General features: G+C 43.4%; 8 protein-coding genes across 10 annotated transcripts; 5 read left to right on the forward strand and 3 right to left on the reverse strand.

The window, feature by feature from the left end:
- Positions 1-126: 126 nt before the first annotated feature.
- LOC117571491 (queuine tRNA-ribosyltransferase accessory subunit 2) lies at positions 127-1,615 on the forward strand. Its single transcript, XM_034253659.2, has 2 exons — positions 127-1,358; positions 1,423-1,615. Exons 1-2 carry the CDS (start codon positions 301-303, stop codon positions 1,613-1,615), a joined length of 1,251 nt encoding a protein of 416 aa, XP_034109550.1. The 5' UTR covers positions 127-300.
- Positions 1,595-3,152, reverse strand: LOC117571492 (GDP-D-glucose phosphorylase 1). The gene is made up of 3 exons (XM_034253660.2): positions 2,696-3,152; positions 1,936-2,632; positions 1,595-1,824 (listed from the first exon to the last, which is right to left on the reverse strand). The coding sequence occupies exons 1-3, from the start codon at positions 3,053-3,055 to the stop codon at positions 1,673-1,675; spliced, it is 1,209 nt and encodes a 402-aa protein (XP_034109551.1). The 5' UTR covers positions 3,056-3,152; the 3' UTR covers positions 1,595-1,672.
- LOC117571493 (germinal-center associated nuclear protein) lies at positions 3,131-5,356 on the forward strand. The gene is given in 6 exon segments (XM_052004482.1): positions 3,131-3,265; positions 3,327-3,500; positions 3,559-3,871; positions 3,874-4,097; positions 4,158-5,144; positions 5,204-5,356. Coding segments are annotated over 5 exon segments (1,062 nt in total). The 5' UTR covers positions 3,131-3,200; the 3' UTR covers positions 4,444-5,144; positions 5,204-5,356.
- Positions 5,357-5,362: 6 nt separating this feature from the next.
- LOC117571832 (polycomb protein PHO) lies at positions 5,363-7,540 on the forward strand. Its single transcript, XM_052003614.1, has 2 exons — positions 5,363-6,844; positions 6,959-7,540. The coding sequence occupies exons 1-2, from the start codon at positions 5,363-5,365 to the stop codon at positions 7,538-7,540; spliced, it is 2,064 nt and encodes a 687-aa protein (XP_051859574.1).
- Positions 7,541-8,302: 762 nt separating this feature from the next.
- Positions 8,303-9,267, reverse strand: LOC117571494 (uncharacterized). The gene is made up of 3 exons (XM_034253662.2): positions 9,059-9,267; positions 8,882-8,927; positions 8,303-8,778 (listed from the first exon to the last, which is right to left on the reverse strand). Exons 1-3 carry the CDS (start codon positions 9,110-9,112, stop codon positions 8,624-8,626), a joined length of 255 nt encoding a protein of 84 aa, XP_034109553.1. The 5' UTR covers positions 9,113-9,267; the 3' UTR covers positions 8,303-8,623.
- Positions 9,268-9,575: 308 nt separating this feature from the next.
- Positions 9,576-10,404, forward strand: LOC117569140 (uncharacterized). Its single transcript, XM_034250170.2, has one exon. It carries the CDS (start codon positions 9,641-9,643, stop codon positions 10,394-10,396), a length of 756 nt encoding a protein of 251 aa, XP_034106061.1. The 5' UTR covers positions 9,576-9,640; the 3' UTR covers positions 10,397-10,404.
- A 40-nt stretch (positions 10,405-10,444) lies between these two features.
- On the reverse strand, positions 10,445-14,869 carry LOC117569139 (TOM1-like protein 2). 2 transcript variants are annotated; one of them, XM_034250167.2, is made up of 6 exons: positions 14,603-14,868; positions 12,598-13,049; positions 11,793-12,535; positions 11,588-11,729; positions 11,340-11,390; positions 10,445-11,161 (listed from the first exon to the last, which is right to left on the reverse strand). In XM_034250167.2, the coding sequence occupies exons 1-6, from the start codon at positions 14,667-14,669 to the stop codon at positions 10,940-10,942; spliced, it is 1,677 nt and encodes a 558-aa protein (XP_034106058.1). In that variant the 5' UTR covers positions 14,670-14,868; the 3' UTR covers positions 10,445-10,939. The 2 variants fall into 2 exon arrangements, with proteins under 2 accessions (XP_034106058.1, XP_034106060.1); XM_034250169.2 differs by lacking the exon at positions 11,340-11,390 and having other exon boundaries at positions 14,603-14,869.
- Positions 14,870-15,382: 513 nt separating this feature from the next.
- LOC117567793 (ubiquitin carboxyl-terminal hydrolase 36) lies at positions 15,383-23,341 on the forward strand. 2 transcript variants are annotated; one of them, XR_004572088.2, is made up of 5 exons: positions 15,383-16,603; positions 18,238-19,016; positions 19,077-20,939; positions 21,703-22,069; positions 22,348-22,484. XR_004572088.2 is itself a non-coding variant. In XM_034248017.2 (4 exons), exons 1-4 carry the CDS (start codon positions 16,237-16,239, stop codon positions 22,738-22,740), a joined length of 3,402 nt encoding a protein of 1,133 aa, XP_034103908.1. In that variant the 5' UTR covers positions 15,426-16,236; the 3' UTR covers positions 22,741-23,341. The 2 variants fall into 2 exon arrangements, 1 of the variants encoding a protein (XP_034103908.1); XM_034248017.2 differs by lacking the exon at positions 21,703-22,069 and having other exon boundaries at positions 15,426-16,603; positions 22,348-23,341.
- Positions 23,342-23,374: the final 33 nt, after the last annotated feature.

The following is a 23,374-nucleotide window of genomic DNA, read 5'->3' on the forward strand; positions in this document are numbered from 1 at the left end:
AAATTGGCCACACTATGTGGTATATTTTCAAAACGCCTATACGGCGCCGCATTCTGAACAGCTTTTTAATTATATTCTGGATGTTGCGAAGGTCAGAAAATATCCATTCTTCGCGAATAAATTCAAGGAAATTAAATTTTCAATATTAAAAACACTTAAAGTACTTGTTGTTATGCGAAGCGCAGTCACAGTTACTGTGACTAGCAACAGGTGGCAACTCTGTAAGCCTCGGCTGAATCATGGAAGCAACAACAGCTGATTCTACAACGTGCGGCAAACACCAAAATATACAACGACGCGATGAAGTTCGTTATTAAAAGTATTAGTAAAAACTCTGGTCGATTGGGCCAACTGCGGATTAAAGAGAGCCAAGAGCTGGCCACGCCGCTGTTGATGCAAACAACCAAAGGCGGCAGCATTCCATATCTCACAGCCGATGCTTTCGAAATGGTCAGCAATGAGCAGCAATTGCTCCAACTCACATTGTCCACCATGGATCAAATGGCTGAGTCGCTGGCGCTGTGGACTCGTCCACTAAGTGACTATGTTGGCTTGCCCGGTCACAACACAGTGTTGATGATTCGTGATCCGTGTGAAACAACTCCTGCCGGCGGAAATGATCGGGATGTGATGCCGTTGTTCACGCGACGCGGCAAGGAATCCCTAACGGCCACGCAGTATATGGAGATGGTGGCCAAGTTCGCGCCTGATGTCTACCAAGGCTTGTGCGACGCCGACACTAATCCAGAGAGCACTAAGAAGCGTGTCCAGAAATCTGTGGATCGCACCGAGCGTTTCATGAACGAATGCTATGCGCTGCATGGCAAAGAGCAGCGATTGGCCAACTCCACGTTACTGGCTCCCATTGTGGGAGGCTACAACACCTTTGCACGTACACAATCCATCAAGCATGCAAAAGAACAACCAGCTGGAAGTTATGGTGGCTACATTCTCGAAGGATTCCATACCAATGGCTTGGCAGCAACGACGTTATCGGCGGCACAGCTGTTGCCCATTGTGGAGCATTGTCTGCAGCAGCTGGAGGATGACAAGCCGCGTCTAATGCCAGGCGCATTTACGCCCTTGTTGACGCTGGAGCTGATTAGAAGAGGCGTTGATGTATTCGACACTTCGTATGCTTATTGCGCCGCAGCCAACTACAAAGCCTTGACGTTCAGTTACACCAAGGATGCAGTGCAGCATGCGGCGTTCTTGGATCTGACGGATGATGAGATTAAAGAGCAGTTTACGCCTCTGCTAAGTGGTTGCACTTGTTTGGCGTGTAGCAAACACACGCGTGCCTATATTCATCATTTGTACAAGACACACGAGTTGCTTGGTCCCATTCTGCTGATGATGTAAGTATCGAAGTCTCTCCCCATGTTTCCTTCTAAGTTAATAATGCTTCCCTTATTTCAACAGCCACAACTTGCATCATTATTTGGGTTTCTTTGCGGCTATTCGCAGCAGCATTGCGGCGGATCAACTTCCAGAGTTAATTGAACATGTGCGTTTGCAAAATACGGACGCTGAGATCGATTATCGCATCGAGGCTAATGCCAAAGTGATCAGCAAGGCGGCCATGGGCAAGGGATTCATTGCAGCGGCCGTTTAGCAATGTTATTTCGTATTTAATAAATTTAAGCTACAATCACAAAGTTCTATGTACTACTTATAAAGTAAACGGCTGCTGCCACAGCGATTGATCGGTGCCATTAACAATGTGTTGCACCTGGTCGTAGACAGCATCGTAGGCATTTCCAGTAACAGAGCGAATGCGTTCAATTACCTTCTGCTCCGTCAAATTCTTTACTTTATCCTCATCTGCAATGGAAAAATTTTAATTAGTATAAAAGTATCTAATAATCAAGAGTACTGGACTCCGCTAGCAATCAGAACTGGGAATTTAATATATGAATGATAATCATAGCTCACCTGAAAGTGGAATGAATCCAGCCAGTTCGCAGAATCCCACATTGAAGGCCGTCACATCCTTGGACACGCAAAACTTGTCGCGTACAAACACAAATACTCGGAGATCGTTGGAGTTCTTTTGCTGTGTGATAAACATGTTGTGTGGCAACTTGTTGTTGCACAACCATTCGGTCAGCTTATGGATATTCTGCACCTTCTCCAGCACCTGTTGCTCATCATCTTTGGCCTGGACAACAAAACACACAGCTTCTGTGGGCGATTCCTTATTCAACCGATAGGCATAGCCACCGGCAATCTCCTGCAGATTCACTTTGTCGATGTACAACTCTTGTGGCATGTCCAGCAAATGGAAATGTAGATGATTGACGGAGGCAAGAGCTCCCGGACTGTTGTAGCCCATCCGCATATTGGGTTCTTCAATGTTGCGCAGGAAATTGATGCAGAAAGCCAGCGATTTTAATGTTACGCGTTGTACCAAATTCTTCTTTACATCGGGACAGATGAGTGTATGATATTTGGTCAGTGGACTCTTGTTGATGATCATCTGTATCTCGCACTTATCCTTCAGATCATCGATGATCAGCAGCACTTCCTGGCCATCGACTTTATTGAAATTGAACTGCTGCGGCTTAAATTTAGGATTCAAATTGTCTATAATTTGTGGTGCGCGACGTTTCAACGATCTATCCGCATTCAACTATAAGGGAATAGATAATTGAAATCGATTAAAAATCACACACATTTGTAGATCAATTCTCACTTCCACATGGAAACCATATCGCCCGGGCAGTTGTCGCTTTAAACGCTCCTCCCGCAGCTGATAGGCGAATAAGCCGGGCATCTCGTGTAGTTGCATCCATCGCACTTTCAGTGCATTTAGATATTGTTGCGCCTTCGAGTCAATTATCGTGTCATATTTGGCTTTGCTTGTTGTACGCAGTTTTTTATGTGGCTCCATCAACCCGACAATAGCGGCAAACTTGAACAGCGTTGCCAGATTGTAGAAATGTGGATGAACAAATACTTTCGGGAACGATCCATTTAAATGAACACTCAGAAAAACATGTGAAAAAATACGTTTGTTTTTGAGCAGCTGCCGAACGTTGCGCCAAAAGTTCATAATAAATATAAAATTTTAGAATTTCAATGCAAAAACCAAAAGCAAATTATTTAATTAAATTTTTTATGTTGGCGACAGCCCTGTCGCTGCCAGCTGATTTTTGTTGTGCACAACTATTTAACAAACAAATCGCATTGATTAAACTATGGAGATTTGTGGCCTTGTACGCGGCTCCTGTGAGCGATATTGTCCCGATGCCGAGGCTAAAATGCAAGTTTAAAAGTAATCCACATAATAACAATGTATTTACGGTCTCCCTTTTGCTCTAAAGGCGCATACAAAAAAAACTGCTCAATTACTTCGAGTACAAAGACGGCCAGAAGCAAGTGCCCGGTGTATTAGTCAAGGAGTTTACCCGCTCAGCCGCTGATGCCAAGGTGCCCAAGGCAAAGGACATGCGCACTGAGCTCTGTCTGAACAAAACTGTTGAATATTTGCTCAAAGAGTGAGTACTGCTTGATTTTTATAATACAACTTATAATGATTACTTTCTTCATTTGCAGTATTCTGCTAGATGAGCGCAAACCTTTTAATTGGGTTTATGATTTCGTATTCGATCGTTTACGAATGGTGCGACGCGAGATTGTCATACAGCAGTTTGATCCAAAACAGACGATCAAGCTGCTGGAGCCGACGATCATGTTTCTAGCGTACAGTCGATATCGTCTGTGTGCGGAGCCTATAGAGAAATTCGATCCGAAGATTTGTAATCAACACCTGCAGGAATGTCTTAATATGACGCTCTGTTGCTACAAGGAATTGGACGATCAATCTGATCACAAGGAGTTCACTCTTCGAGATTTGCAGCGACGTTGTTTTTCATAGAGGCATTATACCAGCTGTTTAATCTGGGCACACCGGAAGCGCTGGTTCGCGGTCTTACTTTGCCCGCCAAAGTGCGAGAGGATGACACATTTAAACTAGCTTTTGGCATTTGTATGAATTATCATCGGGGGAATCTGTATCGTGTTATTGTAGACTTGCCAAAATTACCTCATATCCTTTGTGCTGTGGCTGCTTACAAACTGCAAATCATTAGAAGGTAAACTTTTTTTTGGCTGTTACTTACGTTTACTTTTAATTATACATTTATTGATTACAGGCATCTACTGGAGATTTTTACGCATGCCTACAACAACAAGCAATTGACAGTGCCGACAGCGTACTTGTTGCGTTTGACGTTAGTAGACAAGACGCAGGACTTCGCTCAATTGTGTCGTCATTATAATATTGCCTTGACGCCCGACAGCAAAGCGGTGCATTTTAATAAGACTGTTTTCAATAGCGCGGCGGAAACAGTAAAAGCGCAACGAGAACCTTTTATTGAGGCGAAACTACAGCGCATTTATCTGCCCGAAGTGTTGCTGTTAAAAAAATTGTGGTTATAAACCTGATCTCTACCAGTTGCGTATCGGATAAATAAATAAATAACAATACTCATTGCGCGGTAGGGCGGGCGAAATGGCAACCCTATTCGAAACCTATCGTTATCGATTGCGATTGTAAATTGTACAATAAATAGAATACGAATTGTCTTAGAAGTCTGTGCTTACCTTTTAATGTGTGTTAATTTCACGCGTGGTAAGTTCTTCAAAATTAGCTAAAAGTTTTTAATTGCATTTACAGCCCCCGGCTGGACGCTAAAACGGCGGCACACACTCATATGTATACATAAAGCGCGCGCAGGGTTGTATTTTCGATGCCGTCTCGTTCGGTCCGCTGTCAAACACTAACACCAACAAAAACTTTGGTACGCAAGAGAAAGTGCTTGAGCCATTTTGGAAAATACAATTCCGCCATATTTACCGGCAAAATTCAAAATATTTACATTGTGCGACAACATTTAGCAGAGCATACGCACCAATTGTGCAATAAACGGGCAGTGTTTGATCTCAACGAGATCGCCAAACGCAACACATTTAGCCAGACGAAACGTCTGACGCCGCTGCTGTTGCTGCTGCTGCCGTCGACGCAGCGCCCCACGCACCGATGACAATAGAAGCAAAATAAAGTGAAGTAAAAGGAAGGCAAGAAAACAAGAACAAGAAGAACGTTGTGTTTTTTTGGAAACGCAATTGGCCCCTGGCGGGTAAGTGTTATTTGTGAAAATGTTTTTGTTCTCTTCTAATTGGCAATTATTGGCAGCAGAGGCAGCATATATACACACACCAACGAGCGCGCGCGCCTCACACACACAAGAGCAACGACGACGCACGCAGACACATAAAAGCAACAAAACAACAAAAACAAAAAAATAAAAGAAAGAACGTAAAAAAGAAGAGCAACAAACAAGACGTCAACGCGACGATGACAAGTCATCATCAGGGCGGCAAATATCAGGCCAGGGCGCCGCCAATTGTTAAGAATCTTTCACTGGCCGCCGCTGCAGTTCCCCTGCCACTCTCCCTGCCCATGTCCTCCTCCTCCTCCTCGTCGTCCAACTCCAATCACCACAATACACATACAACCTCACCATTATATTTCACCCAAGTGATGCCTTCAGCATCGGCAGCCAGTGTGGAACATCAGCATCCCTATAGCACTGAATTGGATGGAGCGGAACACATGGGAAATGCTGGTGACAATGGCAGCTTTCTCATCGAGGAGATTATCGACGATGAAGCAAACATTGTCGTGGACACCGGCGAGTTTTTCATTGCCGGCGATGTTTACGAATATTACCCAGTGGATCGCATCGCCTCCTCACTGCCTCGCATGGCCACCGCGGATGCTTTGCCGCCGCCCATAATCATGCAACAGCAGGAGCTCGGCAGCGATGAAGAAGAGGATGATGACGACGACGATGATGAGGATGTGGAGCAACAAATGGATGGCGATATGCGTTTATCGTCGGGCGATGAGGAGGAAGAGGAGCTGCCCATGTTGCAACGCGATGCAAATGCCTTTGATATTGCTTCCGAAATGCTAACCACCATTGAGGCAACGGCCGAGACCATCAAGGAGGAGCAGCTCGAAAATGATTACTATATGAAGTCCACAGATGATTCCAACAGCTGTCATGTGCAGGACTTTAAACCCTTTGGTCGCATGCAGCGTCAGACAAACGCCAGCGCATGCAACACAACCATTAATGGTGCCAATGGCAGCACAAAGCGTTGGAAACAAACTAAAGTTCCCATTCGCATCACCGAGGATCAGTTTAATGTTACGCTCTGGTCGTCCCTCAACTCTGAGGATGAGGACGACGATGCAGAGCTGGAAATGGAGAATGCACATGGTCATCAGATAATCACAACGTCGAGCAAAGCGAATGTCAAGCCAAAAATGATTATCGATCATATGATACACCATGATGTGCTTAATGATGGCATTGGCAATGAATATGTCATATTACCGGATCCATTTAGTGCCGCAGCTGTCACCGATGTCGAGGAGGTGGTCAATGCCTATATGCGTGATGACGAGGACATCGATGGCGATGCGGATGATATCAAGCAACAGCTGGAAGACGACGAAGAGGAGGAGGACAGTCAATCGCTAAGCGAGCAATATCAGCTGGATGAAGCATATGGGAGCATTGAGCTCATTGAGAATATGCCGCATCCCGTTGAGCTAATGACTGCGCCCGCTGCCTGCACACCTGCTAATCCCATAATCACCAGCAACCCGAACACAGCGCCCGCTTTGAGTGGAGCGACATTGCCAAAGGGGCTGCCCAAGTTGGTATTGCAAAACAGCAGCACAAATGTGCGACTGAAAGCGAACAACAACAATGTGGGTGCCCAGAAGGCAACCACCAAGCGGCAGTTGAACGCACCGCCTCCATTGGTGCCAGCTAGCAGCAGTGGCAGCATCATGCCACAGCTGCAACAGCAGCAGCAGCACCATCAGCAGCAACAACAACAACAGCTTCATATGCCAACGCTACAACGTGGCCAACAGGCAGCAACAGCAACACCAGGTGCTGCAGCAGCCGCCGCTGCCACCGCTGAGGACGATGAGGAGCCGAAGTTTCGTTGCACACATCGTGGCTGCAACAAGGAATTCCGCAATCACAGCGCCATGCGCAAACACATGCATACGCATGGGCCACGCGGTCATGTGTGCAACGTCTGTGGCAAGAGTTTCGTGGAGAGCTCAAAGCTAAAGCGACATCAGCTTGTGCACACTGGCGAGAAGCCCTTCGAGTGCACCTTCGAGGGCTGCGGCAAACGCTTCTCGTTGGACTTCAATTTGCGCACGCATGTGCGCATACATACGGGAGATCGACCATATCATTGCCCCATCGATGGTTGCTCCAAGTGCTTTGCACAGTCAACCAATCTCAAGTCGCATATGCTGACGCACTCGAAGCCCAAACGTAAATGGCCCCGCGCCCAGGGCGGCCAGATGAACAGTAAAACACCATTGGTGGCGCGCTATGGACGACTGGAGTTTGGCGAGGATCCCACCATGGTGTATGTGGAGTCCAACGAGGAGCTGGCGTCGGTGCTGCTGGATAGTACGTCGACGCCGGCATCCTAACTAGCAGTGACGTTGCCTTTGGCTGTTGTCATCTGAATCGAAAATGATCTGCATCAAAATGTGTGGCTGGAGAAAAGAGAGAAAACAAGTTTTCTTTTTTTTTCGTCTGTACAGTTAGTTGTAAGCACTATCATTAGTTTTGAGGAGCTGTGCTATTCTGACTGCAATGGCAATTGGAGGCACAAACAATTGGTGCACCTGGTGCCACATGATGTTGCCCCTTCTTTGCTGTTGCAGGCAGTTGCTGTGCTTCACCTCCCCCCAACAAAGTAATTGCTAAGTTTTAAATGCTAATGCGAGGAGTCGATAAGTTTTTTGAAGTTTTTGAATTGATTGGAATGCCCGGCACGATGGTCAACAAACGAAAAGAAAAGATTTTTAGAGATTAGTTCTTTTTGCTACGATTAAGAAGGTATGTAAAACCCCATCCCCCCGTTTTAGTAAGCTAGTAATCCCCATCTCCCAACTAGTTTTGGTTCTGATCCTTGGATCTGTTTTGTGCGGCTACTCGAATAACAAAATGCTGCACAGCAATTTTGCTATGCATCTTACAAATACAAATACAAGTACTATTTAAATACACTTACACACAATACACACACACACATCTAAATAACAATAGGCTATATTTTTGTAATGAAATTGTAACATTTAGTGCATTGAAGTGCGACAGTAAAGTATATATACTATATATAAAAAACAAAAACAATAAAGATTGTCAATTATTTGCAAGGCTCTCGAGAGATAAAAAGGTGACTCACATTGATTCAACACACATATTTATTTGGAACGGCCAAAAGCTTACAACCTAATGCTATTTAATATGCACTTTAAATACTGTGAAATGAGAAAACTACAGCAGTGATTTAAATACATGTCATATATCATATCATATATATATATATCTGAAGGTAAGGAAACATTTACAAATATTTAGGCTAACGCGAATTCCATGAGTTACTAACTTTAAAACTATTACATTTTGTTCTTAGCATAGCATTCTATGTATGTATGTACGACAACTAGTTAATAATTAATTTGTTGTTGGAACAGCAGATTTTTTTAACAGATTCTCAAGCAAAACTATGATGTGACCTTGACGCCAGCGGCTCCATGAGGCAGTGGGGGCAAAAGACCGTTTGCAATTGGGGAATATCCAAAGATATTGCCGGTCACCGAAAGCAGCACTGAATAGTTAAAGTACCAGAACACACAAAATAGGACCATAAAGATGACGTCTGTGTGGGGAATAAAAAATGTGTGTGATTTTGATAAGGGCGTATAACAATTTTCAAAGCATTGAAAATTTGATGACAAATGATTGATGTTTACAAAACTCACGTATCGTTACACGCTCCCATTTCTCGACCACATACAGCTCGGTCACCTGTCGCAACACACCAATAAAAAAGTTATTAACCATTAAGATCTGTACATATATACAGCTTTTTGTTGTACATATACATATATTAGCATCATTTAGTTAAACGTGCGAACATTTTAAATTGCTTTACACACCATTAGGTATCGGAACCACCAATAATTGGCAAAATTGATAATGTTGTTCAGCATGCTTGGCGATATAAATAATATAAATAAGTCACAAGCACTTGATCCAAAACGTCGTAGGCGCCGCACGCAATCAATCTACTGTAATTAACTTGAGTCGTCTAGTGCTTATTAATTATAGTGAGAGAGTGAGGGAGATGGAGCGACACTGATGAGAATTTTTGCTGTTTTATTTAACACCCTGTGCCGGTGTGTGACCATATACAAGTTTCTTAAAATGTACGTTTTATTGTCGACCTAGAAACCTTTATTTCTAATTTGGTTTCAAAAATGTCCATAAGTTTTTAATGTGTATGTAGATATATTTCCAGAATAGAAGTTCATTATTCGAATCTCCTCTTACCACTAATCAGATTTCTATTAATGAATGATATTTTGCGATTGTAGCTTGAATGACAATTCCGATAGTTTTTAGTATATTTATATATATATATATTATAATCGATATTTTTCCAAGATTATACAGTTATACTGTCCCGACGCGGTCACACTGCATGCAGCTGATTGAAATAGCTATTTTGAAATTGAAAAATGTGTGAATATTTTATTAAAGTTTTGCGCCGCACGCAACTTAGCCACAGTCAAACGGACGTCAAGCCCTTTATCTATTTGCACAGCAAGTGGCTGGAGGATGCTGTCGAGCTTCAACTGTATGTGCCTACAAGTAATTCTAGCTACAAAGCGATTTTGAAGTATGATGAAATTAAGAGCGCTGCAGAGGAGCTCCAATTAGATTACACTGAGTTATATGATGAATACAAAAAGGCGCTCACCACACAAATGGGACTACCGGGTTTCGACTATGAGGTCGATGAGGAGAAACCTAAATTTAAGCTGTGGAAATGCTGTGGCTTTGAAATCCTGTATGTGGACGAGAAAATGCGCAAATTGTCGAACGTTCAACAGATGCTGGATGCAGCCATGGAGTGTGGACAAACTAGCTCATCAGGTGCATCACAAGGCTCTAGTCAGGGAGCTGCTGGTGCTGAAACACAGTCCAGCGAATTGGTGCAGCAATACGAGCAATATATCAACGATTCCAAGCAGACGGAAAAGAAGCTGCTCAAAAAGTTCGTCATGTTGCTGAATACCAAAAAGCGGCGCATTGAAGAACTGGAATCTTTGCTGGGCAAGCGTAAGAAGACCACTGCTATTAACGACTCCACTGATGAGGAAATGGAACCGTTGAAGACAACTACTGACTCCGATAGTGACGTGGAGAAACCGCAGTCAGAGGATGACGCTGACTTTGGAGCGGCCACTGAGGTCTTAACCCAGCGGGAATAAACCTATGGCATTGTGATAATATTAAAATAAGTAATCAACAGTGTACAATTCCTTTCCAGTGATTTGTTTTTGTTTTTAATAAATTAACTTTATAAGGTATATGTGTATATGTATAAATAAACAACAAATAGATCATTAAAACATAATGTACAATTACAATCAATGCGTGTGTGTGTTATTGTTATTGCATAGCTTACATATAGAGCAAAACAAGATTGCATTTTGGAATAAGTTACAATTGTCGTTGCAGTACAATTTTCTTGCGATTTGCGATTCTTTTTTTTTGTTTTTCGTTTTTTGCAATTTTTGTTTTACGTAAATAATATTTTGTAAAGATTTAGAAAAATGAATTACAGAAAATAAAAGCATTTTACATTGAAATGTATAATGTATGCTATTTTTTTTTTGTTATATGTATGCATAATGTATATACGTTATGTATAAATATATTATGTTAGGCGTGTGTAACATTTTTGAAAGATTAAACAATGCGGGAACTGCACAGGATGCAAAAAGGATCTGAATGGATGTGAATCTGTGCACTCAAAGCGCAAGCAGATCCTCGTCAGCGCCGGGTTTCTTTGGTGTCGTCTGTCGTAAGCTGCTATCGGGTCCGCGGGCGAGCCCCGATCCTGATCCTGTCGTGGCACTAGCGGCGGAATTCGATGCATTGATCGTTGGAAGATTTTCAGCGGCTGCGGCGCGTTCCTCAAGGAATTTATCAAACTCGGAGCTGGTCAGTTCCTCAATACCATCAATGTCCTTCTGCATTGGAAAAGCAAATTATTAATTAAGCAGCCAAAATAAAAACTATTTGATAAGCGAAACGTAATCAATGTATTTAAATGAAACCAACACAAAATAAAGTGATTCGTAGATGGCAAAAAGCGAGTGTGACTGAATGAATGATTGTTTTGTTTGTTGCTGCTGCTTTGCTACTTACTGAGCTGCCCAGCCATGCCTCCATTTCATCGATCTCATTCTCTTTCGTCGACTTTGGTGGGGTGGCACATCAAACATCAAACACAATTAGGAACGGAAACAGAAACGAAACCCAATTTGAAAATTTGCAAAATAAAAAGAAAAAACAAAAACAAAAGGCAAATTGCAATTTAAATGAAATAACAAATCGAGTAAAGAATTATAGAGCGCCATTAGTTAACATCTGTGCTAGGCGTCTGTTTCACTCACTTTACTTACCACCGGCGGATCGCCGGCTAATCCACGACCTTGCTGCTGTGGCGTAGGTGACTGCTTTGGCTGCCTATAGGGCGATGCAACACTGCCAGCCGCTGCATCCACGCTGGGAATATCGCGCAGCAGATCCGTTCTACTACAATATACAAATCACCAAATCAAATACAAGATATTTAGGCATAAATTAAAGCTAGCTTACTGGTTGCCATCGGTACGCGACTGTGCGAGCATATCGAATTCATCGGCAGCAGCAGCTGCAGCGGGAATTCCAGCTGCCACTGCTCCGGCAGCTGCGCCACCACCTGTAGCGCCCAGTTGCAACTGTCCAAAGGTCTGTGGCAGCTGCTCCTCGCTGCTCTCAATTAAATCAATTAGCAGCTGATCACTTTGCGGCGTATTGCTGATAGTAGCATTCGATGGCGATGCAGCTGCTCCAGCTCCAGCTCCTGCTGTCGCCGTTGTGACGCCTGGAACACCCATGGCAGCGCCAAGCACTGCTGATGGTGAAGTAACTGCAGCGGCTCCGCCTCCTGCTGCGTTGCCTTGGGCACGACTCTTCTCGTAGCGCTGATGACGCAAAAACACATTGTTGAGCTCATCGTTGATGCGCAGAAATTCCGCAGTCAATTCATCGTCCTGCACGCGGCCAATCAGATCGACAATGCGCGATTGCATCTCCTTGCAGGTGGCGGTCAGCTCGTTGAGTAATGCATAGTCATCGGGCGTCTCCTGGCCCGGCTTCAATACGCTCAGCATTTCGGCCAAAATGCTCATGTTATTGCTGACGATTTCCAGTTCCGAACGCAACTTGGCGCCCTGCTCCGGTGTCAAATGCAACGGTCCTGTGGGCACCGCGACAGCAGCTCCAGCTGCCGCATGCTGTGGCGAAATGGCGTGATGCTGTGCAGCCATGAGCTGTGGATGCGGCACTTCAGGCACGCTCTACAAAACACAAGAATGCGTTTAACAAATGAACGAATTCAACAATCGCATATTTAGTTTACCCTTTGGGGCGTGTATATCGGTGCCGTGGCATCCAGATCGGTGGGCGGAAACTCGATGCCCTTATTCTTCAGCTCCATGTACATCTGCGTGACGCCATTGAGATCCGGTTGATTCTTGAATGCATCTGCCCAGATCTGTATGAGACTGAGCACCTTCTCCTGCATCACAGCTGGCGGATCATTCTTTGGCCCAATCAACTTGACCAGCTCATTGATGAAATCTTTTTGGGCGACAAGCATATGGAACGCCTTGCCGCAGTTCTTCACACACGTCTCCAGCACGGTGAGCGTATACATAATCACCTGATTGTTCTTCCCGGCGTTCTGTGAGAGACGTTTGCGTATGGCGCGCATTGCATCGCGAGCCGTGTCCGAGGATTCGTTGATCATATCGCAGATTTCCATGTTGGCCGCCCAATTTTCCGAGGCCAGTGACGCATCGGTGGCGGCCTCTGTAAAAGGTGTCGAAACATGATATGTGCTTTAGTATAAGGCAATAAATTGTTTCACATTTTTGGCAAGCAAACACCAAAAACAGTCAGCTGATGAGTGTGTCTGTGTGTGAGTCAATCAGTGCGCCTATACATGCATGTATGTATGTGTGAGTCCGTGAGTGAGCGTATGTTTATTTTTCTTTGCTTTTGTCATCGTATTCTGTTTACGCTTTGAATACGATGATCATCATCAACAACAACAATAACAAAGTCACCATGCGGCAGACATAAATTCAAAAGCAGTTACCGTATTTTATTGCAAAACAAATAAAATAAAAAGCAACAGCTAATGGTTTGTTAGTTCGCGTAACATACAAAAACAAACGTCAGTTAACTAACGATTATCATGATATGTGTGCACTTTGTAAACCGATCAATTTATTGTGTTGCGAGAGCGACCTACTGAAAGAGCGTAATTGAGAGAGAGCGCAACGCTCTCTCGCTCTCTGTTTGCTTTTTCGTTTTGTTTTGAAGTGCAACGCACTGTAGCCGAAAAAAAGAAAGATACGGAAAAAGCAAAAACACAAATACAATTGCATTCATAAATTGCCAAACACACAAAACCGGTTATAAATTATATTTAATTTAAAGCAAAGCCAAAACAAAGCACAGAAAGCGCACAAAATTGGAGCGAGCAAAAAATATAATGGTGTAGCAACAAATTAGTAACGCATTGAAAAGTCACACAAATGCACTCACACAGGCACACACCAACACATAGTAAATGCGACTACGAAAATTCGACAGAAAGCAGAAATGAATAAATTAACACATTTATGTAACTAACTAGCAATAACAAAACTTGTGGTGATGACTAATTGGGTGCACCACATTTCGAGGTGGTCAAGGAGGGAAGTTCAGTCGGTGTGCCGAATTATTCGATAGTATTGTTTGTTGTTGTTTTTGCTGGGGGTGGGTGACATCAAATTCGACTAGTCATGCTATTGAGTGAATTGTGATGAGCAACAAAAATGTACATATGTATGTACATCACAACTATAGTTGTACTTGTTATGCACATACACACACACACACACACACAAATTGCAAAAGGTGTATGTAGCTCTAATCTTATCAGACAATTGGCAATGCCACTGACTAGTGACTGAAACTGGGGACTGAATGTGGGAGGGGGATGGCGTGATAGCGGTTTTGGTTTTTTTTTTGCCATAGTAATCAGATAGCAACAACAAATCGTACACTCTGCGGTGGGTGATATGGGTTTTATGTGTGTGTAAATGCATGTACATACATACATATCCATGCGTGTGTTTGTGACAATAAGAAAAGCGACAAACTACTAAAGAAAGTTGGGAAAATTCAATTTTTCATTGGTTTGCTGCGATTTACTGCATCTGGTTAGATTACAATCTAAATGCGCAAATGTGTTCATTAGATATACAAACAAACAAAACATATGCATTTTTCGAGAGAATGAAAGAGACAAATTAATAATTACACCCACGCACCTCCCACAACAGTCATCTGCCCGCTTTTTCACTTCTACTCACCGATACGCTGTCCAATGGGTGTTGAGAAAACATTGCCCAGAGCGCCCACATTGAAGAATGAAGCCATCTTGGTGCACTGTTGTCTTTTATAAAATACGTGTTTATTTTATTTGTTTATTTGTCTTTCAATTTATGTGCTTTTCCGTCTGCGTTCGCGCGCAAAGCATCGATGTATAAAATCATTTATTCAATAATAAATATTACTCTTTCAGACTTTTTTCTTAAAACAAGAGCTTTCTTCAAAGCTGTTTTATTTAACACCAGTGTCAAGGTGTGACCACAAGCAGTATTACTAAAAATACCAAACTGATTCATTAGAAGGAAAATACCGATTATAACAAAAAGGCGGCATTTTTGAATTAATTTATTAAAGCTTTCGAAAACAATGTTTACATATTCAAATGATTTTGTTTGATATTAAATCTTTGTTTTAAAAACGTATAAGAAAGTAATACAAGTGATAAAAAATGAAAAACATAATTAAAATGGTCACACTGTCAATTGTGTTGTAATGCATTCGAGGCTGTAGAACTGTAAATTTGGAATCATTTTTCAGGGCTACAAAAAAAAAAATATATATCGCTTATTAAAATATTTAATAGATATTGGTACAATTAATATCCATTCCACTTTCTAAAAATTTTTGTCTAGTCCATTACGCTTGGATCAAATAAAAATATTTTGTAATACGAAATTTAAATTTGGGTACAGCCAACTTCGCGTGTGTGGAAAAGACACGCAGCCAAGTTCATGGCGGACTGCCAACTTCAGTGCCAAGTAAGTGGTTAGTCTCGTTTGGCGAAAACTGATGCAAAAGAGAATTGACAGTCGGAAGAAACACGAGGGAAGGAATTGTCATTATTTTTCGAAAATTAAATATTCGCCCACGAAAAAATGCAAACGAATGCGACATTTTCGTAATGTTTGCAAGGCGCCTGATATTCGCCAACAGTTTACGTGTTTCGACGCTGGAAAAGTATCTAAATTGGTGTACCGCACTCTAAACCGAATTGCGGAGTCAATAGCATAAAGCGAAAAAAGCGTGTGCAATTGTGTTAGTGTGAGTGCGTGCGTCGGTTGCTTGTGCTTGGTGTGTTGGCCAGAAAAAAGCAGTGAAGAGCAAAGAAAAAAAGAGAAAAGAACAATTGTCGCGCGGGCAACGAACGTTCGAATCGTTGTTGAAGGACGCAGAACGGTCGCGGGAGGCAGAAGGAGGCAAGCAGGCAGGACCTATAAAACGTCGAAAGTCGTCGACCGGGCCGATGAGGATCTTAAGCATTGCGCAAATGAACGCCAGCTAGTTTTGTGTGTGTGCGTGTGTGTGTGTCTGGGTTCGCGCAACACGCCCGCCTACACTACAGCAGCAGCAACAACAACAATAACATAATCAAGCGACAGCAACAACGACCGCATCGAATGCTATCATTTATTTTTTGCGCCATCGCCACCTTTTCCACCCCTTCCACCGTAGCCCCATCAACATTGCTACTGATTTAATTTACGCGCTGCCCAACAACAACAAATAGTAGTTGATCATAATCCATATATATATATAATAGTGAAAGTAGCAAGGCGGGGCAGCGTCCATAAAATCCTTCAAAATTCCACCACAAACACCCACCACTGCGAGCGCCATGCCCGTTTCGTTGGCTGTGTGCGAAACAGCAAATGTCGTCAATGCTGCGCTGCGGGAATCTCTTGGCGTCAGCGTCGGTGGTTGCGTCGCAGCAACTGTAGCCAACAACCGATCTGGTTCTGGTGCCGGATCTGCTGCCGACGAAGCTAGAACCGGTGATGATGCTGCTGGGGTCACCGATAACTTACAGAGTCAAATTGTGGCCAGTGCCAAGCGTGTCTTGTTTGCCAAAATCGAATATGAGGAGGTCAAGAATTACAATGAATCGGTGCTGGCGAAACTCAAATCCAAATACATCGTGATTGAGCCCGATAACAACAACAAAACAAATGGCGCTGGCAAAATCACCAACTCCAATGGACATGGTAAGTGGTTATCGTTATCGTCATCGTCGTCGACATCGTTCTTTTCTTAATAGTCTTTCGCAATCGGCGCACAAATTTTCCAGCCGCTGCCATTGGATACAGTATGTGTATGTGTGTTTTTAATGTTTGTTTTGCACATATTTTGAATAAAATCACGTGTGGACTAACACATTTTTCTTCCTTCCATACCCTGTCTCGGGTTATTTATGCTGCACAATTTGTGAGCAGCTACGGCGGCAGCGCTGTCGTCATGCATGTGTATGTACTCTTGGGTGGTGTACGTGTAAACAGAACGCATAGGCAAAAAGCATGGCAAGCAAAACAAGTACATGATCGTAAAGAGTGAGTTGGACAGGCGGCAGCGCCGTCGACGTCAACGGCGACTGCGACAGAAACATTTACTACTACTACAACTACTGCTGCTGTCTGATTGTCTACTTCTCTGAATCACAGAAGACGAAAAAAACGTGCCGTTGTCGCGGCAAACATTTTTACACGCGGCTACCCTCTCACTCGTTCTTTCTTTGTCGCACGGCTACAATCACGCTCACGCGCTCTCACTCTCACCAATGCGAGTCTACATGAGCTGCCGCTGAAAATTATATTTGGTAACCGCAATATTGCGCGCGGTCTGCCTGGATATTTATTTTCTCAATTGTCTTGAACTTTTTAGCAAATGCTGCGGCGCATTTTGCTGTGTTGTGAATGGAAATATGAAAGAGTAACAGAGAATGTGTGCGTGTGATTCATGCACGCAAATAAATGTATTTATGTACTTAAATTCACAAGAGTACATAAGCACACACACACACACAGACACTTTCATATTATTTGCCTTTGCCTTGTATGCAAAGCAGGAAGTAAAACAAAGAGCAAACGATGCAAAGAAATGGTCAAAGACTCCCTCCGACTGGTCAGGCAGCAGGCCATGTTGTTTTGCCAGCAACAGCAACAACAAAATTAAGAAATTGACACAAGACAACAACAACAGTTAGTCCGCGCCAAAGTTGTTCAATTTTTCTTCGCAGCGAGCAATGGAAAAAATTCAGTTGGCAACACCGCTGCTGCTCACACAGTAACCGAATCATTTTCGATTGGCCTGCGCCAGAGCGAGACAACCCTATTGTACAGGCAGTCGAACTGAGTGCTGGTCACTCTCGGTTTTTAGTTTTTGTAACCTCTCAACAACGACGAGTACAAAATCGAATCGCTGCTCGCTGTTATCATCTCTCAACACAGACACAGAGCCACAATGGCACAGGTGACCACATTTACACATTCATATACATATATGTACTGATGTGAATGAGTGCTTGTGTGTGTATTTGTGACTCGTGGTGTGCCTCTGCTCGCTGGTGCCATTTGTGTTTGTGTGTGTTCCGTCATATTCGTTTTGTTAAATTTAGTATCGCCACAAGTCGAAGTCATCGTCGATTTCAGTTCTGACTTGGTTGCCCTCCTCATCAAATGTATTACAACAAAAATAATGACTGTGATAATTGCGGATAGCAGCTACGCACTGTGGCTGATCTATAAAATGCTATTGCTGCCCTGCCTTGTGCTATTGCAGCGTCTCTTTCGCCTCCTCATTCTCGAGCTAATGCCCAGGCGCAAATTTGCTGTTTCATTTGCAGACAATAATAACGGCATCAACCAAAATGGCAATCGCAAGCAACAGCAACAGCTGATGGATGCACAATCCAATCAGAATGCCAACACTAATGGCTCCAGTCAGAATCCCAATGAGCTGCCCAAACCGAAACGAGTGTTGTATCCGCGAGAGAATATTCGCATTGGCTGGAAGCAATCGGAGCGCAAGTGGCAAGTGGGCTCTGGCATGTTAAATGTGGGCAACACTTGTTACCTCAACTCCACGCTGCAGGCGCTCTTTCACATCCCGGCGCTAGCCAATTGGCTCGTCTCGGAGTCGTCGCACCTGGAGAACTGCAACATTAGCGAATCGTGTGGCGGTAATGGCTGCATCATTTGCGCCATGGCCAAAACCCTGCAGTCCACACAATCCAATCAGTCGGCGGTGCGCCCGTTTCTCATCTACACCAAGCTGAGGCAAATCTGCAAGCATATGGTTGTGGGACGTCAGGAGGATGCCCATGAGTTCTTGCGCTTTCTCGTGGAGGCCATGGAGAAGGCGTATCTGATGCGTTTTCGCAACTACAAGGAACTGGATCAACTGGTGAAGGAGACAACGCCGCTGAATCAAATCTTCGGTGGCTATTTGCGCAGCGAGGTGCGCTGCTTAAGCTGCAATCATGTGTCGATAACGTTTCAACACTTCCAAGATTTGCTGTTGGACATACGCAAGGCCGACACGCTAGAGGAGGCATTCGATGGTTACTTTTCGCGCGAACGTCTTGAGGATATGGGCTACAAGTGCGAAGGCTGCAAGAAGAAGGTATGTGTGAAATAATCGATATTGATTGAAGCTTTTAAACAGCACTAATTTCTCTTCTAGGTCTCGGCCACCAAACAGTTTAGTCTGGAGCGAGCACCGATTACGCTGTGCATACAGCTGAAACGCTTTTCCATGATGGGCAACAAGCTGACCAAACAGATTAGCTTCAAGCCACGCATCGACCTCAGCAGATTCGCCGCACGCAGTCCCTCAGCCGCTGCTCAGCCCTTGAGCTATCGCCTGGTGTCGATGGTGACGCATTTGGGTGCCTCGCAGCATTGTGGTCACTACACAGCCATCGGTTTAACCGAAGCGGGCAGCTATTACAACTTTGATGACAGCTATGTGCGACCGATTGCCATGCAAAGCGTTTGCAATACCAATGCCTACATCATGTTCTATGAGCTGGATGTGAATAGTCAGATGGTCAGCAATGGTCCCAAACTAAACGGACTGCGTCTGACCAATGGTCAGCATAGTCCAGCCGCAGTTGCTGCCACATCAACGGCGGCAGCCACTGCCACAACTGCTGCTGTTGCATCGCCACGTTTCATTGGTCCCCAGCTGCCGAATGGCTACGCGAATAGCAATGGACATGCTCTTGGTGGGGTCAAGACCACCATTCAGTACAAGAGCACGCCACTGAAGCAACAACAACAGTCACAACAGCAGCCACTGCAGAATGGCATCCTTAAGTTGCAAGAGACTGCAAAAACTGCGGCAACGGCAACAGCAACATCCACATCAACAACTGCAAATAAAAGTTCCTGCAACATCAACAATTCAACAACCAATCAACAACAAAAACACAACCAGCAACAACGTATTCTGCCAATGTCATCCGATGAGGAGGACGACGAGGATGATGAAGAGGATAGTGGCGATGATGATAATGTGAAAACCAATAACAAAGCGCCACAGCTGCCGAGCATGCCGAAAATGTTTGAGGAGAGCAGCGGTGAAAGTGTTGCACAACCTACTGCCAAGTTGAAGCCAAAGACGCCAATGAAGAGTCTTGTGCCCTACGAGTCGGCCTCCGAGGAGGAAGAAGTAGCAGCAGCAGCAACTCAACAACAGCAGCCTCAACAAGCAGCAGCAACCACAACAACAGCAACAATAACAAATCCACGCAAGCGACGCAGTGGCGCCGATTCAAGTGAATCCGATGAGGAGGAAACGACGACGCCGCCAACGCCAACGATAGTGTCGCTGCGCAATGGTCATGCGAAAACAAATGGCAGCTCTCCGAGCACCAACAACAATACTAACAACAAAGCCAAGTCCGCCTCAAATGCCTCGTCGGCCAATGTTAACAACAACAGCAACAAACAAAAGACTGATGCCATAGACGAGATATTTAAAAGTTTAAACAATTACAAAAACAAACATAGAAACAAAGCTGACAGCAATGATGACGAAGATGAGGATGACGATGATGACGAAGATGGTCAGCAAAAGAAGCTAAAGAGCAACGGTTGGCAGTCACAAAATGGTAACAGCAGCAGCAACATCAGCAGCAAAGCGCCACCATCGCCAAAGACGCCGCCATCGCCAGCGGTGATTAAATCCAAAACTGGTGTATGGAAAGTTACGCATAACGATGATGCTGACGACGATGATGATGATGACGTCGATGTGGATGATGACGATGTGGAAGATGTTGTGCCTAAACCGTCAAAGAATCACAAGAATCCGTTTGCCAGCAATAAGGCGGCCGAGGCAAATGCATCGCCTGGTCCCAAGCGTCAGAAGCTGCTCAATGGCAGCGCAAAGTCACAACAGACACCAAGGATTGGCAATGGCTATCAGAGCGAATCGATGGCCAACGGCAATGCTGTGAGCGAGCTGCTCAAGCAGACGCATCGTGGCTACGGCAGCTCTGTGCTCAGCTGGAACGGCAAGGCATCCGAGATGGACAAGGAGGTAGGTGCCAATTAAATAACTATCTCTTTAACTTCTATACTGCACGCTTCATCAAATCAAACGCACAAGCTACAATCTCCATGTACATACTACAAAATAACTTATTACCAGTGTTGCCAGTTTAGCTTGCTTACGGCTAGGTTCAGCTTTTTTTATGTTTAACAAAAACGAATGCAGATAATTGCAGCTGTACAATTGCTTATGTAATTCGTAACGACTACAATTTATGTTTTAACTTAAATGCCTATGCAATTACATGTAAATTTAAAATTAGCATAATTTTAGAGGCATTCGACACTTTTGTTTGTATGAAAAAACTTCAGTTCAACGCACTATAACTGTTAAGCTGCTTTAGAAAAAAATGTCACCATCAAAACTTTTATTTACGAAAGGTTTCAGTTAAATGCACAACTCATATTGAAGCTAGTTACCAATTGCAGATAATTGCATCATTTGTATATTTCAGTTTTTAATTAGAATGCATATTGCAGGCAAACAAAATATGTAATGGCGAAACAAGCTTAGCTTGTCTTTATAGGTCCTTTAGCCTATTTTAACTGCTAGGCTAGCTGAATCTGACAACACTGACACTATTTCTGTTAGTCTTTCTTTGGCTATGGTTTTGTTGCTGTCTGTATTTACATAGCTGTTAATAATATTCGTTCAATTGCATGCTGGGTTGATTTCGAAAAGCGTAAATTGTGTTTTTGTAATTTGTTTGCATTTCGTTTTTCAACATTTGTTCCACCTCCCGTTCATTTAGACTTTTGATTTGGTTTGTGCGAAACGGATAGCTGGTCACGGCGCTGCGGATGGGCTAAGAACCGACGTCAGCGTTAACAGTGACTGTGACAGCGTTAACATTACCAATACGAGTAACAACAACAGCATACTCCATAACAGTTCCAATAATGCGAGCACCAATAATAATAACAGTAACAAGGGCTCCTCCTCCACGACATTAAAATACAATTAAAATACTACATACGTATGTGTGTGTGTTGTGTGTGTGTGCACGTTCAAATTGTTTGCAATTTGTGACTCTAAACTGTGATTGTGTTGAAGTCTCCATGCAGCGTGGACACTTCAATGCGCCTTCTACTCCTACTTCTTCCTCCAATCGAGAATAGGTAAAGAGCTGTTGTTGAAGTACTCTACATACACAAATGAAATGAAGCTTATGATTTGAATTGCCATCATTAATTCAACCCGTGCCCGCCGTTACCGTTTTGCCAAATTAACTCGTAAATCGCATGTTAATCAATGTCAATGTGTGTTTGTTTGTTAACTTAACTCTCATCTGCATAAGCTTCATTACCATCAAGAAATCTACAAAAAAAAAAAAAAAAACGAATCAAAATTATTGCTTTAATAACGCAACAAATAAATTAATTAATTCTTATTCTAGCTGCAAGCAGAGGCGCGGGAGCAGCGCAAACGGGATGAAGATGATGATGAGGAGAACGAAATGGATCGTGGACGTCAGCGAAAGATCAAATCGGCGTCGGTGAAATGTAATAATAACAGCACGCCCGGCTACAATCCATTCCAGGAATACGAGGGACAAAAGCGCTGGCATGGCGGCAACAAATCCGGTGGCAGCTTTCCTCCCCGTTTCCATCATCAGAACTATCGCCCCAATTTCCAGCAGCGCAGTAAATTCAAATACAATCGCTTTGGTAGCGGTTCAAAGTTTCAACAGCAGCGCGCCTTGCAGCGCCATCTAGCGTCTGGCGGCGGTTTTACGCGGCGACAACAACATCAGTCTAGCGGCCAGCAGCAGCAAAATCAACAGTCCTAACTGGATGACAACAACGATGACTGTCATCATCATCGCCCTCGCCACGCCGCCCGCTTTCGGTTGCTCCACTTGTTGGTGTTGTTGTTGTTGGCCAGCAGCTGCAGCAGCAAGTGGCAAACGGGTTCGATTGGATTTTACATGAGTTTTGTAAACATTTTTAACTGCTGATGAATATATATATATATTAGGACTAAGCTATAAGCTAGAGCATTATTGTTGCGCCTTTCCCCCGTCCCCGCCAACCACTATCCCCCCATAACCCCCCACCTCCAAATCCCCTTCATAATATAAGTTTAGTTTTAAAGAATGTTTGGCATTTTATTTATTGTGTTTATTTTTAAAGATGATTATTGGATTTCACATAAAACTAAAGCAAATTATATCGCTGGATTATATACATTTTTTTAAAAAATGTTAATCCTCATCCCAAAAAAAGAAAACAAAAAAAAACAAAACGAAATATAAACCAAATTGCAAAAAAAAAAAAAACATATACAAAAGAAACACGTAAAAAATTAAATGCAAACCACATAAGAAAATGCAAATAAACAATTGTAAGAAAAACAATATATATATAAATACATACACATAAGATAACTAACGAGGAACGATTTTTGTAAATATTATATATTAG

The sequence above is a fragment of the Drosophila albomicans genome, chromosome 3, assembly GCF_009650485.2.
Source record: "Drosophila albomicans strain 15112-1751.03 chromosome 3, ASM965048v2, whole genome shotgun sequence".
NCBI classification, from domain to species: domain Eukaryota; kingdom Metazoa; phylum Arthropoda; class Insecta; order Diptera; family Drosophilidae; genus Drosophila; species Drosophila albomicans.